Genomic DNA, 20,357 nt, shown 5'->3' on the forward strand with positions numbered 1-20,357 from the left:
TATGCAATTTATTTGTGAAATGATTCAGTTGAACATTATTGAAACTTAATTTTAATTTTTCAGCTTCAAGTTATGATTATTTCTGTTACTCATTTGCATTTCTGAAAATGTCTGAAAAAAAAATGTAACTTATGCAACCCACACGTCTGACGTGGATTTGATTTTATATATAATATAATAATCTAAAAGTTACATTCTATTAATTTATTATAATAAATTGCTTGGTTAATTTAGTCACTGGATTATGTTTGATTTACATGTTAAATCTAATATAACATAATATATATAATACAATATAATATAATATAATATAATATAATATAATATAATATAATATAATATAAAAGTTACATTCTTTTATTGTATTAATTAATCATGGTACCCACTATTTCTGAAGAAAATAAGTTGTTTGGTTAATTTAATATCACTGGATTATGTTTGACTGAAACATTAAATCTAATAAAATATAATATCAACAAATGTATTTTTAGATAACAACAAAAACAAAATTAGAAATAGAAAAAAAACAGTCTTGTGGTTAAATGGTTAATCAGAAATTGTTATATAATAAATATAATATAATATAATATAATATAATATAATATAATAAATATAATATAAAAGTTACATTCTATTAATTTATTGTATTAATTAAACATGGTACCTACTGTAATATCAACAAATATATTTTTAGAAAAAAAATTAGAAATAGAGAAAAAAAACAGTCTTGTGGTTAAATCGTTAGTCAGAAATTGTAATATAATATAATATAAAAGTTGACAGCTATAATATACCTATAATATAAAACATGGTAACTACGGTTTCTGAAGAAAGGAAGTTGTTTGGTTAATTTAATATCACTGGATTATGTTTGACTTAAATGTTAAATCTCATAAAATATCAACAAATATAAAATTTGTGGTTAAAACAAAGAAAATTAGAAATAGAAAAAAAAACTTGTGGTTAAATCATTATTCAGAAATTACAATATAAATTTTACATTCTATTAATTTATTGTATTAATTAAACAAGGTACCTACTGTTTCTGAAGAAAAACAAACTCAAGATTAGTTTTTTCTTATTTTATTGAAAAATACGTCGACATTCTACAACACTGCAGATTCACAGTTGCTGATATAATACAATATTCACAGTTGTATTTGTGTAAAATCTAAGTGGCTCATAGCTGTTGTTTCTGCTCTTCATTGGCTGCTTCTACTAAATGCTCTGGGAAACTGAGGCCTTTCTCCACTGTGTAGGATCTCCAGTGCTCGTCTTCCGCCTCAACCGTGAGATAGCGACATCCCATCCTCTGCTCAAACTCACGCAGGTCACACCACATCTGGAAGTTCTGCAGCCGGAGAAACAGATGAGATATACATAAATCAGACTGTACAGTACCTAAAATAACTTGAACATAATGACATTCGCATGCTAGGAAAATATCTTTTGGGTTTAGAGAAGGTCAACGGACCTGAAACCAGGGATGACCCATCGCTTTGCCAACAGTAAACCTGCGTCGCACCACCACCTGCAGCAGGTTATTGATCAGATTCACCGCTGAAAGCGAAAAACAAGTTAATGAAAAGAACGTTAGGTAACCATCTAAAACAATTAAAAAGGTACTAACAACTTATTTTTTCACAATTTAGACTTTTTTTTCCAAGCAGTTCTGACAGTTCTTCTGTTCACATCTCATCTTTTTAATGAGATATAAAACTGCAACTCCTACTTTTTTATCTGCGATTTTTTTTTTCTGCCATGGAATGAAAATGTTAAAAATAATTGCTACTTTTTATCTTACAATAATAAGTTTACATCTCAAACTCAGAATTGCATCCTGCAATTCAGAAAAAAAAAAGTCAGCAAGAAAAGTTGCAATTACCTTTAATAACAGGCTTTCATGCAAAAACAAAAAGATAATATATACATTTTATTTCAATTATATTTACTCTTTAATATTTCAAAGTTTGAGAGGAGTTTGTGGTACTAGAAAATATTCACTTCTAAATTATGCATCATTTATTTAAAAAAATTACATTATTTTACATTAATACAGTATTGAAGTTCGGCATTAAAGACAACTTCATTGTGGCTGATTTATAGATTGTACCCCCAAAAAATAGCTTAATATTTTTCTCTCAATATATGTAAATTTATATAATAAACAATTGCTTCTATATGTTTATATTTTCTTATTATTTACACATATACACAGTCTCTTACCCTCCAGTGAGATGAGGGACCACGGCTGGCGTGGATACATGAAGGAAGCGTTGGTGATCTGCTGATTAATGTCCTCGTCCTCATTGAAGGGGAAAGTTCCACTCAGACTGACATATAAAATCACACCTACGGCCCACATGTCCAGAGAACGATTGTAACCCTTGCTACAGATGACCTCAGGTGCCAGATACGCAGGCGTCCCGACGAGAGTTCGCCGGAACGACTTCTGTCCGATAATCCGAGCGAAACCAAAGTCACACAGTTTGACCTGAAACAGAGCACATGTGATCACATTTAGGACTTGTGTTGTAAATACCAAATGACTCTTTCTACATGCATCTGGCAGATAATTTCATGCAAAGCAACTTAAATTGCATTAAACTGCATGATTCTAGTGCAGTGCTCAAATGTTTAAACTTTTCTAAAGCTAAAAAGCAATATCTAAATATCTCCACTGGACACATGCATTTCTAGACTTGACTTTAAATGCCAAAAACATTGAAAAACATGAGTAGGAAGCCATATATGACAATGTCAGACCTGAGGAAATGGTTCAGGTGAAGCCAGCAGCACATTTTCTGGTTTCAGGTCACAGTGTGCAATGTCCCTCATGTGCAGATACCGCAGAGCCTCCAAAACCTTTAACACCAACCACAGAAAGACACATCAACAAAAAACACAGCAAGACTAAAACTTCTTCAGTCTCCACCGATTTACACTCTTAAAAATAAAGATTTCAAAAGTGTTTTCACAGCGAAGCCACTGAAGAACCATTTTTGGCTCCCCAAAGGAACTTGAACAGTTCCATAAAAAATATATATATTTTTAATGTGCTTTTCAAGAACATTTTAATAATCTACAGAAACATTTTCCATCTTAAAGAACCTTTTGTGAAATGGAAAGATTCCAAGGTTTTATTAGCATCTATATGGTTTCATGAAGAGCCTTTAACATACATGAAATCTTTAAATTTCACAAAAGTTCGTTGTACTAGAAAAAAAGTTCTTTAGATTATTAAAATATTCTCACTAAGAAAAAACAATGGTTCTTTTAAGCACTGATCAATTGAGGAACCAAACATGGTTCTTCTTTGGCACTGCTGCAAAACCCAGTGTGAAACCTTTTTTAAGAGTGTATTTTGAAGGAATCACAGATTCCTTTATTTTACAAAAAGTCTCTTCTTCTCACCAAGCCTCATTCATTTGATCCAAAGTACAGCAAGAGCAGTAAAATTTTGAAATATTTTTACTATTTAAAATAACTGTCTTCTATTTGAATATATTTTAAAATGTAAATTATTCCAGTGATCAAAGCTGAATTTTCAGCATCATTACTCCAGTCTTCAGTGTCACATGATCCTTCAGAAATCATTCTAATATGCTGATTTGCTGTTCAAGAAACATTTATGATTATTATTATCAATAATTAAAACAGTTGAGTACATTTTTCAGGATTCTTTGATGAATAGAAAGATCCAAAGATCAGCATTTATCTGAAATAAAAAGCTTTTGTTAACATTATAGACTATACATTCAAAAGCTTGGAGTCAGTATAATGTCAGTATAATTTTTTTTTTTTTGCGAAAAACAATTATAGAAATGAATACTTTTATTTAGCAAGGATGCTTTAAATTGATCAAAAGTGATAAAGACATTTGTAACAATGTTACAAAAGATTTCTATTTCACATAAATGCTGTTTTTCTGAACTTTCTCGACTGTTTTCAACATAATAATAATAATAATAAATGTTGTTTGAGCAGCAAATCAGAACATTAGAATGATTTCTGAAGGATCATGTGACTGGAGTAATGAGGCTAAAAATTCAGCTTTGAAATCAAAGGAATAAATTACATTTTAAAATATATTCAAATAGAAAAAAGTTAAATAGTAAAAATATTTTTATTACAGTTTTTGCAGGCTTGGTGAGCAGAAGAGACTTCTGTAAAAAAAAAAAATAAAAATAAAAATCTTACTCTTCAAACACTTTTGAATGGTAGTGTATATGAAGAGGATTAATGTGTAATTCATGCACAACTGAGCAAATAACATTGCAAATAATTAGAAATGTTTTTGGGCAGCAAATCAGCATATTAGAATGATTTCTGAATGATCATGTGACACTAAAGACTGGAGTAATGAGGATGAAAATTCAGCTTTGAAATCACAAAAATAAATTACATTTTAAAATATATTTAAATATTTATACTTAAAACAGTTATTTTAAATTATTATAAAATGTATTTTTTATTGTATTTACATAAAAACAACCATGAAATAATCTTCTGCATAAGGTGGTTTTAGAGCAAATGAGCTTCTTTACCTGGGTGACCAGAAAACGGGTGGTGCGTTCAGTCAGACGTCCATTCTCGTGAGATAAGATCACCTCTAACATGTCACTGTGGAGCTTCTCCATCACAACGAAAGTATGTTCCATTGTCTTAAACATCCCTTCTAAATGAATGATTCCTGGATGAGACAGTCTCTGAAACACACACACACACAGATGATATAACAACAAAAACAACACAAATGTTTTGAATTGTGGGGAAAATCTTAAACTCATACCTGCAATATCGAGACCTCATTTTTGGTCTGCTCCTCCTGTTTGACAGGAAATCTTGTTTTATCGATGACTTTAATTGCGACCGGGCGGCCCGTGTGTCTGTGAGTGCCTCCGTAAACCACCCCGAACTGACCCGAACCCAAAACCTCATCAGAGAAGATCTGATAGATCTCACTGATGTCCTGAAACACACACGAGCACATAGATATATTCAGACGCTTGAATCCCTCCTTGAAACACAGCGGTTATTTTAGAAACATTTTATGATAAAAAAAACAATGATAGAGTCTCACCTGGATCTCTTCACTGCTCTTTCCGTCACCTGGCAAGAGAGGAGGTGTCATTTTATTTGACATTATAGACAACATGAGGATTATAAAAGATGTAGATGAGTTTGTTTCTTCAACAGATTTGGAGAAATGCAGCATTGCATCACTTGCTCAGCAATGGAGCCTCTGGAGCGAATGGGTGCCGTCAGAATGAGAGTCCAAACAGCTGATAAAAACATCACAATAATCCACAAGACAATCAAAATCCATGCATGTGTTTGTTTAGATGTGTTTTAGAATGTTTTAGCTTGTAAACAGTGGTTGATCTGTGCATATTCCTCTCCTGACTCAGAAAAAAGGACGTATTTTGGACTCATATTTTGAGAAAAGCAACAGTTTGAAGTTACAAACACCTTAATAGTGGATTTGTTTCTTGCAAACATGCTAATTTTGGCTTTTCAAGACATTAACTGATGGACTGAAGTGGTGTTGATGTTTTTATCAGCTGTCTGGACTGTCATTCTGACGGCACCCGTTCACTGCAGAGGATCCATTGGTAATCAAGTGATGCAATGCAACATTTCTCCAAAACTGATGAAGGAACAAACTCATCTACATCTTGGATGGCCTGAGGGTGAGTACATTTTAATTTTTTGTTACATTGATATTTTGTTGAATCAGACACTCATTAATATTTCATGTCTTGTTGCTCTAACCGGTGTTGTTTGTCATGTGGCATACGGTGCCCTGCACCGGCCTGAGGGCCTGACTGAGAGCTGACTCCCAAGACGGGCTGTCCTGATCCGCAAACACACAGTACACTAGTGATCCCGTCACCAGCTCGAACGAGTGTGCGCTGTTGCCCTGCAACACTGGAACAGTGAGCTGAGCCGGACCTCGAACCTGCAGCACCTCTGAGAGAGAAATCTCCTGCAGTGAAGGATATGAAAATACGTTTGTAACTTGATGAAAGCCCTAAGATGAACAATGTCTCAAATGTTGCTGCATTTCGCATTATGAAGTTATAAGGTGACATGATGCATTATAAACACTTACAAACCTTAAAGTACTTAATACTGATTTCATTCGGGTACAGGGTGATACTTTTCCCATCTAATACCCAGTAGTGACGTTTTCTCTGCAGAGAGAATACAAAAAATTATCTACAAATGATAAAATAACAACACACATCTATCTCTATATGTTAGAATTCACCCAGTGATGTTTTCTGTGCAAAGGAAACACCAAAAAACTAAAATATGAAAATAATGAATAAAATACATAAAAAAAGAAAATGAAAAATTATAATTAAATACAAAAAAAAAGCTAAAATAAAACTTGAATTAGTTATTTATTTTAATAAATAGAGGGTTATATTTTTATAATTTAGCATAGATGGAATAAACTGATCAGTAGAGTAAATTAGATGCTTTTTTTCTTTAAATTCAAAGAATCCTGATGAACCAAATTTAAACAGAAAAATCTGAAGGATCATGTGACACTGAAGACTGGAGTAATGACACTGAAAATTCAGCAGTGCATCACAGGAACACATTTCATTTTACTACATATTCAAACAGTAAACAGTTCATTTAAATTGTAATAATATTTCAGAATATTGTACTGTACTTTTGACCAAATGAATGCAGCCTCAGTGATCATAAGAGTAGGGTTATTATAGTTAACTAAAAAAACCAACCAACCAAACAAAACCAGCTATAAGGGTCATTTTTTTTATTTCTACATTTTTAAAAAGTGATGTATAGTTTTCCATTGATGTATGGTTTGTTAAGACAATATTTGGCTGAGATACAACTGTTTGAAAATCTGGAATCTGAGGATGCAAAAAAAAAATCAAAATACTGAGAAAACTGCCTTTAGTTTTTTAGCAGTGCATATTACTAATTTAAATTAAGTTTTGATATATTTCTAGTTAGAAATTTACAAAATATGTTCATGGAACATGATCTTTACTTAGTGTCCTAATGATTTTTGGCATAAAAAAAAAAATTGATCATTTTGACCCATACAGTATATTGTTGGCTATTGCTACGAATATACCCGTGCTATTTATTACTGGTTTTGTGGTCCAGGTTCACATATATGATAGTAATTACGCATCTGAATAAGAGCGTCTCACCATTGTATCAGTGTTGGTATGATGGACCAACCAGCCTTTCTTCAGCACTCCACTGTTTCTTCTCTTGCTGTGTTTGACTGACTGCACCACTCGCATCAGAGGAATATTACTGCTGAAACACGGCCTGACACACACACACACACACACACACACAAACAGGTGAACATCTGAGCTCAGTCTGCAGCGCTGTACTGATAGGGTGTGATGTGGATGCTTACGCGACAGGCGTCTGCAGCGGCATGTCCGTGACCGGCGGGTCTTTATATCGCAGCTCTTCATAAAGTTCGTTTAACGTCACCACTGTCATGTTCTCATCAGGCTCTGAAAACACAGTACACTTGCTTTATGACAACAAAACACAACCGTATCTTTAAAATAATAACATTATCCAATGTAAAATCATGTTATATATGTATATATATATATATATATATATATACACACACACACATATACACATACATAATAATAATAATAATAATAATAATGTAAATAAATAATTATAATATAATTTCAATTATAAATATTAGATAAAAATATATAACTATAATATAAATATTACAATAACCATGCAATTAAATATATACATATATATATATATATATATACATATATACATATATACACTACCGTTCAAAAGTTTGGGGTCAGTAAGACTTGTAATAGTCTTTAAAGAAGTCTCTTATGCTCATCAAGGCTGCGTTTATTTGATTAAAAATATAGAAAAAAACAGTAATATTGCAAAATGTTTTTACAATATAAAATAATGTTTTTTTATTTTAACATACTTTAAAATAGAATTTATTCCTGTGATGAAAAGCTGAATTTTTATCAGCTGTTACTCCAGTCTTAAGTGTCACATGATCCTCCAGAAATCATTCTAATATGCGGATTTATTATTAGAATGATCAATGTTGGATAATATCAACAGTTGTGCTGCCAAATATTTTTTGGAACCTGTGATTTTTTTTCAGGATTCTTTCATGAATAACAAGTTTAAAAAGTACATTGTTTATTCAAAATATAAATATTTTGTAACAATGTAAATTATTTATTATTAACTTTTAAAAAACTTTTAATTATTAACTTAATACATCCTTGGTGAATAAAAGTATTAATTTAACAATTAATACTTTTTAACAATAAAAATGTACTGACCCCAAACTTTTGAACGGTAGTGTATATATATATATATATATTAGAATGATTTCTGAAGAATCATGTGGCACTGAAGATTTTTATCCCATGCATACATAATCAAACTGACCTTCTCCATTTGCTTTCTCACCCCTACAGTTGGGAGGAACAAGAGACACACACCTGCGATGACAGTTCAACTTACAGTCTGGAGAAAAACAGACAGACAGGAAGATCTTACTCCTCTTTCACACCTCAGAAGACTTAAAAGTGCAGCAGACGACTTCTGAGAAATGCTGGTGAAAGTGCACCAAAACAGCTGTAGCCAATCAGTAGTGAGGGGCGTGTCCACTCAGTGTGGGGGAGGGGCAGGTTGCATAGCACATCTGTGAATATGGGGGCGGGGCTATCAAGATAGGGGCGTTTTTGTTTCGGTGATTTTAAATATCAGCGTTTCTCAGAAATTGCTTACTGTACCTTTAATGAAGTTCTCCGTATCAGTTTGAATACTGAAAATGTTTTCAAAGTGAATTTGTGTTTTTTCTTTATAATCTCTTACCGGAGCACTGCATGCCCTGTCTGAAGAGGCCCTTGAGCAGCCGAAAGCAGTACTGGCAGACCGTGGGTTTGGTGTAGGTGTGAATGTGGAAGGTGTGCGGGACGCGCGGTTGGGCCTCCTTCCCCTCCGACAGCCCCACAGACACCGGCACGTCGGCCCAGGAAGGTGGACGCGAGCGTGACGGCTTTGACAGGCTGATCTGAGGAACAAAACAAACATTTTCATAGGGCATTTCAAACAACTTGCAAAAACGTGAGTGTCAGCTCGGATCGTCACCTCCTCCAGACTCCCGCCTGTGTGATTGGAGAGCGATGGGGTTCGCGGCCGTCCAGGAGGAAACAGCGACAGGCTCGGGCCGCATCGGCGATACACGCGAGAGCAATCGTTTGGCAACTTAAACGCACAGCGCTTGTGGAAATCCAGACCGCAGCCTACAGAAAAAAAGCCAAAGAAAAACTCTCAAATACTTTTAATTTAAACTTTAATTTTTTAATTTTAAAACTTTTACTTTTTAAGACATTAAACAACATAATGCAACAAAACTGAAAACAAACAGGATGTCATTGAAAGTAAGCAAAAAAAAAAAAATAATAATAATTAAACATTACACACACACACACACATACACATATATATATATATATATAATTTATTATAAATATAAATAATTATAATAAATATACTTTGTAGATAAACAAATGAAGCAATTAAGCAATAAAATGAAAGGCATAAATATTATGTATAAGGCTTTGTTTTATTGCATTTTCGCATCATAACGCAACAAATCTTAAACTATCATAAAATTACTATCTTCAAATTGTAAAACTAAACATGTCATAGATGACATTTAAAGAAATATTTATAAATAAAAGAAAAGAAATGCTACATATTAAATAATAAATATAAAAATCACAATAAATATATTAATCAATAAACATTAATATGCAATTAAGCGATAAAATGTAAATATTTTGTAAAAGACTTAATTTTAGTGCATTTTAATATTTAGTGCATTTAGTGCGCACCTTCACATTTCTGTTAAACAACATGATGCCATAGAAAGTAAGCAAAAATAAATAAATTTAAATAAAACTTTATAAATGATTTAATTTATATTATAAATATTAAATATTAAATGTACTGTATGTAAAATCAGAAAAGAAATTATATTTATAAATAATATTTATTATATAACTTAGAATATTAATTATATCACAATAAATATAAAAAAAAATAAACATAAATGAGCAATTACACGATAAAATGTAAATATTCTGTAAAAACTTAATTTTATTGCATTTCAAGTATTTAGTGCAGTCGCACCGTCACATTTCTGTGTTAAACAACATAATGCCGTAGAAAGTAAGGAAAAATAAATAAATTTAAATAAAATTTTATAACTGATTTAATTTGTATTATAAATAATAAATAATAAATGTACTTTAAGTAAAATCAGAAAACATTTTAATATTTATAAATAATATAATTGATTTTATAAATTATATAATAAACATCAAAATAAATATATTAAACAATAAACATAAATAAGCAATTAAGCAAAAAAATTTAAATATTTTGTAAGACTTAATTTTACTGCATTTTAAGTATTTAGTGCAGTCGCACCATCACATTTCTGCGTTAACCAACAATGCCAAAGAAAGTAAGCAAAAATAAATACATTTAAATAAGTTTATAAATTATAACATTTATTTTATAAATATTAAATAATAAATGTACTATAACTAAAATTTAAAAAATATTTTAATATTTATAAATAGTATATATCATAAATTACATACATTTTAGAATAAATATTATATAATAAATAGATAAATTCTTCATAACACAAAATAAAGTGTTTTAAACATCACAGTTAAACAAAAGTAAAACCAAACATGTCATAGATATTAAGCAATAAAATAAAACTTCTTTTATAAAACTGTATTTAAAAAAAAACATATTTATAAACAATATATATTACAAATATTAAATAATGAATATAAATATTAAGTGATAAACAAAAGCAATATATCAATAAAATAAAACAAAGATTTTGACTTCATACCATCACATTTCAGGCCCTGCCGGACGAGTCCCCATAACATCTCACCACAGTAGTGACAAAACGTAGGTGTGCGATATGAATGGACGACCAGAGAATGTGGGCGGTACTTTGTCTCCGTCACTGAAGCTGTTCCTATAGCAATCAACATGATTGACAGCTGTCAACATCATCAGCAGTGATAAACGATGCTAATATTGACTGGATGGAGCGTGTGTGTGTCTGAAATGACTGACCAGCGAGCACCACCTCCAGCAGATCTCCATCCCGTATGTCGTGTTTTTCAGTGAGTTTCTGTAAGATCTGCTCTGTGTTCGGCTCATGTCTGAATAACAGCAGCTTCTCCTCGAGACCCACGACACTGCACTCCGGAGCCTTAAACATACACAGAGTAATTATAAAAATGACAGAAAAGCACAACAAAATATAAACATTATGTGAAATATCCTAATGCACAAAAGTTATACCAAACATCAAATGATAGAAACTAAGCAATAAATACAACAGATTAGACTTCAAGCAATCAAGTTGGTTTTAAGAGGTTGCACTATATTGTTAAAGAATTTCAGAAATTTGGCCCTCAAGAATACAGCAAACTCATCTCACGACACATGATTAAACACTCCGCTAAGTACAGAAACCTTTCAGGATGTCTGTTCTCCTCTCCAGTGCATTTCTAAAGGTGCAAATAAGATCATCTAATATAATCACAACAACACATTCACACAGACACACCAGGCACAAACAAACTCTACTTTAAGAAACGCAGTGAGTCAGCGTCTGAAGCCGCAGCTCTAATCATGATCCCATCATCAGATCATAGTGAAAAGTGGGTCAGATCACGATGGCACCGCAGCGGCTAAACGAATGCGTAAAGCTGCTGCTCTTAAATGTCAATCATTTGCTTTTCAAAAAACGGATGCGAGTCAAACTGAGACTCTCCTCAAGAACTCACACCTGACATACAATCCAAGTTCTTTGAACTCTGAAATCATGAACTGCATTAAAAAACACAAACATGATATGAATTGCATATTTTTTTAGCTAACAATATTGAGATTACAGAATCACAGAGTGCTTTTATAAGGCCAATATAAAACGTTTTTAAAAAACTTTATATCGTTTTCGCTTTAATTAATTTCTAATCTGCATTATTTATTTATATATGTGAATTAGGGGGGAAGACTTTAAATGCACCACTAAAACTGTGGGATTTCAGCGTTTTTTGGGGAAATATGATCTAATAATAACTTTTGTTTTAACATTAAACAATAGATCACTATCAGATAACTTCATTAGTTCTATACCACAGTATTCACTGCTTCGTCGCTCCGCCACAGTACTTTCTTTGTAAAGAAGGCCTTCCTCTTCCACATCAGCTTCAAACAACATTTAACTTCCTGTTTGAGACTAAACCTACTTGAGAACCTCAACAGAAACGCGCACTTTTAAATTAAATGCATGCCAAACACACAAAAAGGCGAAACTAAAAGCAGAACTTAAAGGAAAAAATAAACTGGTTTCTACATGATACATTATCGATAAGGTTTCAGGGTGTTAAACCCACTTAAAAGGTCTGCTAACTTGACAAACACATGATTAAACTGCATCCGTTCCATTGTGTTAAGTTATACGCGGCTGAGCGCGTCGCATTCAAGGCTGGTCAGGGTGTCGCTTTGTTGTGGTGATGCGCAGGTGTGAGGTGTTTACCTCGTTTTCACATCACCGGAGCCTCTGGAAACACCCAGGATGAAATTTCTCAAAATAAAGTGTGGGATATGCTTTAACTTTGACTTTATCTGCAATAGCGTCGTTCATTTGTACAATAAAGATGTGTGCAGTTCACTGCTGACAAATGATGCGTCACCCGGCGCTAGAAACGATTCAATGCGCGAGTGAACTGTCCGAGTGAATCTAATTGAATCGCAAACAACTTTAGAACGTTCGGTAGATTCAAAAGTGATTCATTAGCTAATCTGACATCGCCCGATTCTTATTAGCTGATTTAAAACACAACACATGACTGGTGAAATATTGTCAGGTAAAAATATTCTCAGGTCGTTATAGGCTACTGTAAACTACTGACAGACATTAGCCGCTATATAACTAGAAGAATCGATGTGAGAAACTGTTGGAAACGATTCAGTGGGTGAGTGAACAGTCTGAATGAATCAAACTGACTCGCCTACAATTTCAGACTTTTAAAAAAAAAAAAAAAGCCGTTTGACCGATTGGATCTAAAGTGATTCATTTTCTGACCAGGCATCAACCGATTCTTAACAGCTGATTGAAAACACGTCAAGATGTAACTGGTGAAACACGGTCAGGTAAAAACTCTACAGCCGCTATACAACTAGAAGAATCTATGTGAGAAACTGTTGGAAACGATTCAGTGGTTGAGTGAACTGTCTGAATGAATCCAACTGACTCTCCAACAATTTCAGACCTTTTTTTTAAAAAAACCGTTTGACCAATTGGATCTAAAGTGATTCATTTTCTAATCAGGCATCAACCGATTCTTAACAGCTGATTGAAAACACGGTCAGGTAAAAACTCTTCAGCCGCTATACAACTAAAAGAATCGATGTGAAAAACCGCTGGAAACGATTCAGTGGTTGAGTGAACTGTCTGAATGAATCAAACTGACTCTCCAACAATTTCAGACCCATTTTTTTCAAAACCGTTTAATTGATTAGATCTAAAGTGATTCATTTTCTAATCAGAAATCATCCGATTCTTAACAGCTCATTGAAAACACAAGACGTGATTGGTGAAATATTGTCAGGTAAAATATTCTCAGGTCGTTATACTGTAAATTCTGTTGACAGACATTATACACTTGCCGCTATATAACTAGAAGAATCGATGTGAGAAACTGTTGGGAAACGATTCAGTGGGTAAGTGAACAGTCTGAATGAATCAAACTGACTCGCCAACAGTTTTCAGACCTTTCTTCAAACCATTAGATCTAAAGTCATTTCTAATCAAGCATCGACCGATTGTTAACATCTGACTGAAAACACAAGACGTCATTGGTGAAATATTGTAAGGTAAAAAATTATTCTCAGGTTGTTATTGACCTTATTTAGCTCCGCCCCTTTGCGGACCACTGGGTTTGCTGTCTTCTGTCTTCCGTTTGTATTTCCACAGTGATCGGACGAATTTATGAATGAACCGCTCGTTTTAAAAACTTATTGGTCTACTCACATTTGTTAAGACATTGCTTTAAACATTACAATTCTCACGATAATGTAGTCTTTTGTTTACTCTACAATACATAAAACTTTACCAGCTATATTACTCTTAGACAGCAATGCCATAGATATATACAGTGCTACCACACAACCGGAAGTTCAAAGACAGTAACTTATTCTAAAGATGGTGACACGCTTATTTCTCTTAAGAATAAGGTCAGTACTGTTTACGCCACAAAGATTTATCAGTAGTAATATTATCCATCTTATTTTGCAACACAAAAGTAGTCATTTTTTTTAAATGCGCGAGCCTTTCGCCGCTAAGTGCGATAAATGGTAAAGGTATTTGTGTCACAAACCATGATTATGGTATTGTATAAAAATGATATGACAACAAACACCAGTTTGCAACATCAAGCAGCATAACAGACTGGTTTTGTACAGCTAAAATAACTAAAAGCAAGTCACACACTTTCTGCTAGAAGGAAGTTACAAATACACACATTGAAGTTACAAATAGCCATGTGCATTTAGATTAAAAATAAGGTGGATACTGACGCACAGCAGTATTTTACTGAAGCTCAGGCCCTAGTAAAATAAAAGCATCTAGCGAAACCCAGGTTCACAGTTAGCAACTATTCTACAACCTTTTTAAAGTCCAAAACCCTTTATAGATATAGATATGAACTATTTTATTTATTTATTTATTTATTTTTTACAAAAATTAGCACAAAACAAAAAATAATTGGGCAGTATATAACTAAAATGTGCAGTATACAACCAGTGTACACCACACACAACTGCGTCCCACAATGCAATGCACTTGTCTTGACATTATACTTGCAATGAACAGCTAGCGATAAATAAACCATGTTTTATTTATTCCCCCTTGATTATGTGATCGGATCTAAAATGCTTTTATACAAACAAAAATGGAAATGAGTAAGTGTGACATTTTTAAAAACATCTAAAATAACAATTTTCATATAACCATATTTCTGAGATAACTGATATTAAACATTCAATGTAATTAGGTCAAAATATTGTATACTAACATTTATCGTAGCATACAATTCCACATGCTATTTACAGAAAATAGTACGTACTGTAAAGTACGCAGTAAGCATATGTGCGTATGTGCATGTCTCTAAATGTATGACGTTAGGTGAGATCTGTGAGCATTGTGTATGTACATGGGAGTATTTGCAATGAAGGTCAGTGTGTGTGTGTGTGTGTGTGTGTGTGTGTGAGAGAGAGAGAGATGATCCTGTCCCACTGCAGTAGAAGCAGCACTATAAGAAGGCCAAGCAGAGTAAAAGGTGTATGAGTGTGTGTGTTAGGGGAAGAGCCTGTGGTTGGAAAGTTACATGCAGATGCTGTGAACCACAGCGGACAAACAGAGAGGCGGCCGGAGGGGGAAGGAGGCTGAAGGAGGGCTGAGATACTGACGAGTGTGTTTGTGTGAATGTTCGAGTAGCACCTAATTCAGTGGCGTCTTCACACACTCTTTTTAACTTCCATTTCTTTCATGAACACAAAAAGGTGAAAATTATTTTTAAAAACCCACAAAGGACAAAACCCTAAGACAAGCATTGCTACTGATTATACTCACTGTTGTGCATAGCAACAGCAACCAATCCTAGCAACCACCCTGAACAGCCTACCAACCGCACGGTGATTTGCTAAAATCACTCTGAGCACATTAGTTACCAATAGTAACAGCCTAGCAACCACTCAGAGCAGCCTAACAACTGCACAGTGAACAAACGAAACTGCACAGCAATCTGTTAAAATCACTCTGAGCACCATAGCAATCACGCAGCAACAGCCTAGCAACCATCCCAAACACCCTGGCAACTTGCAATCAGCTAAAACACTCAAAAAACTTTAGCAGCCACATATAAACAGCCTAGCAACCACCAAGAACAACCTGGCAATATGCTAAAACTATTCTGAGGACCATATCGACTGCATAGCAACAGCCTAGCAACCATCCCAAACACCCTGGCAACTAGCAACCAGTTAAAACGCTCAAAAAACGTTAGCAGCCGCATAGCAACAGCCTAGCAACCACCCAGAACAAACTGGCAACTACAAGGTAATCTGCTAAAAATCACTCTGAGCACCTTAGCAGCCGCATCGCAACAGCCTTGCAACCACCAAGAACAACCTGGCAACTGGCAATCTCTTAAAAATACTATTTAGCTATTTAGCGACTGAATGGCAACAGCCTAGCAACGACCCACAAAAACGAAACTGCACGGCAATCTGTTAAAAACAATCTGAGCAATTTAGCAACAGCCTAGCAACCACCCTGAACAACCTGGCAACTGGCAATCTGCTAAACACTCACCTTAGCAACTGCATAGCAACAGCCTAGCAACCACCCAGACAACTTGGTAACCACACAGCAATCTGATAAAATGACTCTGAGCACATTACTTAACACATACGTAGCAACCAACCAGAACAACCTAATAACTGCACAACAATCTGTTAAAAACCTTCAGAGCACCTTAGTGACCACATAGCAACAATCCCAAACAACCTGGTAACTAGCAATCTGCTAAAACTAATCTGAATAATTTATTGACCACATAGCAACAGCCTAGCAACTACTCCAAACAACCTGGCAACTGGCAATCAGCTAAAACACTCTGAGCAGCTTAGCAACTGCATAGATACCACCCACAACAACATGGTAACCACACAGCAATCTGCTAAAATCACTCTGAACACCTTAGTTACAACATAGCAACAATCTAGCAACCACCCATAACAACCTAATAACTGCACAGCAATCTGTTAAAAACATTCTGCAAAGCAACAACCTAGCAACTGTTCGCTGATCTGCCAAAAACTAGTGTGACTAAGCACCTTAACGATCACATAGCAACAACATAACAACCACCCAGAACAACCTTGTAACTACATGTCAGTCTGCTAAAAATCACTCTAAGCAGCTTATTGACTGCATAGCAACAGCGACCTACACCGACAACAACCTGGCAACTGGCAATCGGCAATCTGCTAAAACTAATCTTAACAACTCAGTAACCGCATAGCAACGGCCTAGCAACCACCAAGAACAATCTGGTAACTGGCAATCAGTAAAACACTCTAAACAGCTTAGCAGCTGCATAGTAACAGCCTAACAACCACCCAGAACAACCTGGCAATTACACGGCAATCTACTAAAAATCACTCTGAGCACCTAGCAACAGCTTAGCAACCACTCCAAACAACCTGGCAACTGACAATCTGCTAAAACTAATCTGAGCAATTTAGTGACTGCATAGCAACAGCCTAGCAACCACCCACAACAAACAAACCTTCACAGCAATCTGTTAAAATCACTCTGAGCAACATAGCAACAGCCTAGCAACCACCCAGAACAACCTGGCAACTACACAGCAATCTGCTAAAAATCACTCTGAGTGACTTAGCAACCACATAGCAACAGCCTAGCAACCACCCACAACAAACAAAACTACACATATGCCAATCTGTTAAATCACTCTAAGCAACTTAGCAACCACACAGCAATAGCCTAGCAACCACCCTGAACAACCTAGCAACTGGCAATGAGCTAAAACACTTTGAGAACTTTAGTGACTGCATAGCAACAGCCTAGCAACCACCCACAACAAACAAACCTGCACAGCAATCTGTTAAAATCACTCTGAGCAACATAGCAACAGCCTAGCAACCACCCAGAACAACCTGGCAACTGGCAATCAGTAAAACACTCTGAAGATCTTAGCAGCTGCATAGTAACAGCCTAACAACCACCCAGAACAACCTGGGAATTACACAGCAATCTGCTAAAAATCACTCTGGTCACCTTGGTGACCACCTAGCAACAGCTTAGCAACCATTTCGACCAACCTGGTAACTGGCAATTGGCTAAAACTAATCTGAGCAATTTAGTGACTGCATAGCAACAGCCTAGCAACCACCAAGAACAACCTGGCAACTGCACCGTGATCTGCTAAAACAACAGTCTGACTGAACAACCTTAGCGACTGCATAGCGAATGCCTAGCAACCACCCAGAACAACCCAGCAAACTACTCTGAGCACCTTAGCGACCACATAGCAACAGCCTAGCAACCACCTAAAAACATGATAAAAATAAGCATATGACAGTCAATATTCATGTACTTCACAACCTGTTGAAGGTAAACTCAAACTGCATGTTTGTTTTTTAGGCACCTGTTGTGAACCAATCACTGTTCAAACCACTAACGAAGAAATGAACATTTTTTTAACGCACTAAAGGCAGAAGATACAGAAAGTTTGATGAATCTGTGGGTCGAGCTGATGTTCCTCTTTAAAACTGAAAGGCAATGAAAATGTGCTTTTGTTGTTGTAGAGAGACGATAGTCCAGTTGGCTGTGTGACGCAATGGTTTGTATGGATTGTCTGTGTGCGCTTGACCTTTTGACTGTGGAAAGCAGCCTTCACTGCAGTCATTGTCAGTAAAGCTGTTATCAGAGTGGGTGTTTAACTGACAAGGCCTTAATGTGTGAAGATGTACAGGAATGGTTGACCAAATATGTGAATTCTGTCATCACCAGATTTGAGATATTTGTGTGATGTGTCTTCACGCACCATATTTGAACATGTATGATTTGTACAATTGTTCAACGCTCAATATTGTATCATAACGGATTACATTACAGATTACAAAATGGCTCATAATCAGATTACAGTTACTCTTTATTAATTGCATTATTACATTACATATGCAGGGATTCCCTCAAATGTTTTTGTCAGCCAAATCCTTTTGACATAAAATATTTACTTGAAAGTTAATATTTAAATAATTTAACAACGTATTTGCATGTTTACAGTTCTCTGATGTTAGTCAGTGGTCACACTGACGTGCAGGTAAACAAATAAAAATATTTATAATTTCAGTGTTCAACTATTTAAATTATTTTTAGTTTACAATTTTATGATTTAACTATTAGTTGATTCACATGCATACCCAGAAGTAATTTAAAACAGTCAGAAATCATTACCTAAAATGAGTAACCTTTCATTACTAACTACAATTTTCGTCATGTAATCTGTAATTGGTAATGGATTACATTTGTAAGTAATCTACCCAGCGCTGCTTAAAAACATCAAGTTCTGCCGTACCTTTCTCTCAATGATTTCGGCTGCGAGATGCTTCGCCTGGTGTAAACTGAGGCGTCCCTCAGGGATCCGTACGTCCTCTTTGAGGAGCCCGATCTGAAAGTGGACACGCATGGGCCCCTGTGCTGAGGATTCGGGCCGCATGGACAGCTGAGAGAAAGAACCTGAGAGAAAGAGAAGAGTTAATGCAGATCAAACGCTGTTCCTTCAGATGTTCACAGGTTCTCCACGACTTACCTCTCGAAGCGTCTTGCAATGGTATAAGTATTTTATAGCATTACTGTAATAATTTTTTCACTTTATGTACATATCATCATCAGAAAGTTTTTAAAAGCTTTGGTGTTTACAGAAAAGGACCTTCCAAAGGCTCCTTCAAGTGCAAGGCAACAACTGAAACTAGCATTAACCTGCCTAGATTAACATTAAGATTAAAGCTCAATATAGTCAAGTTCCGAAAGAGGAACTTACCAGAGACATAACAGCTGATATCAACACTTTTTGGGCGGTGGTTTGAGTTGGCAGCCATTTTCTTCACGTTGGTGAGTTCGAACTAGCACATCTCGCAGCCCCGTTTCAGACGTTTCTGCCGCTGCTCTGGCTTCCTTGTGTGAGAGCTTCAGCCGACAAACGACAGGCAGCTGAGACAGGAAGTTGACACTCAAACTTCAGCGCTTCTGTGTGTGACATGAGTGGGTCTGACGAGCTGCCCACCAAACACATCTAATGTTATCTGATGAACTTTAAAAGTGTGGGAAACTCAAGGCAAATATGGCAGCGCTGGGCTGCCGCAATAATCCCTTTAGTCTACAAAAAAACTAATTTCAGTTTTATGTCGGGCAAATATGTATTGAATCATCCCCAACTTTGATATTGACAAAAAATAAAAATAAAAAAATTACACAACATTGCCCAAGTTGTTGACACTCAAGGTTAACACCCAAGTTGGTGATTTAACACTCTGAGCAGCGGTTAGATAGATAGATAGATAGATAGATAGAACAATAAAACGACAGAAAGAAGTATAGAACGATAGATCAATCAATACATAGATGAATAGATAGA

General features: G+C 35.0%; 1 protein-coding gene across 4 annotated transcripts; it reads right to left on the reverse strand.

The window, feature by feature from the left end:
* Positions 1–1,083: 1,083 nt before the first annotated feature.
* On the reverse strand, positions 1,084–19,942 carry LOC127168991 (serine/threonine-protein kinase D3). 4 transcript variants are annotated; one of them, XM_051116182.1, is made up of 18 exons: positions 19,764–19,942; positions 19,299–19,459; positions 11,194–11,332; positions 10,961–11,092; positions 9,172–9,326; positions 8,896–9,094; positions 8,467–8,544; positions 7,418–7,520; positions 7,200–7,323; positions 6,120–6,197; positions 5,776–5,989; positions 5,084–5,112; positions 4,793–4,972; positions 4,548–4,709; positions 2,767–2,865; positions 2,227–2,494; positions 1,475–1,560; positions 1,084–1,351 (listed from the first exon to the last, which is right to left on the reverse strand). In XM_051116182.1, exons 1-18 carry the CDS (start codon positions 19,819–19,821, stop codon positions 1,181–1,183), a joined length of 2,436 nt encoding a protein of 811 aa, XP_050972139.1. In that variant the 5' UTR covers positions 19,822–19,942; the 3' UTR covers positions 1,084–1,180. The 4 variants fall into 4 exon arrangements, with proteins under 4 accessions (XP_050972139.1, XP_050972142.1, XP_050972143.1 ...); XM_051116185.1 differs by lacking the exons at positions 19,299–19,459; positions 19,764–19,942 and adding an exon at positions 12,668–12,832; XM_051116186.1 differs by lacking the exons at positions 19,299–19,459; positions 19,764–19,942 and adding an exon at positions 12,525–12,603.
* Positions 19,943–20,357: the final 415 nt, after the last annotated feature.

Source organism: Labeo rohita, chromosome 7 (assembly GCF_022985175.1).
Source record: "Labeo rohita strain BAU-BD-2019 chromosome 7, IGBB_LRoh.1.0, whole genome shotgun sequence".
NCBI classification, from domain to species: Eukaryota; Metazoa; Chordata; class Actinopteri; order Cypriniformes; family Cyprinidae; genus Labeo; species Labeo rohita.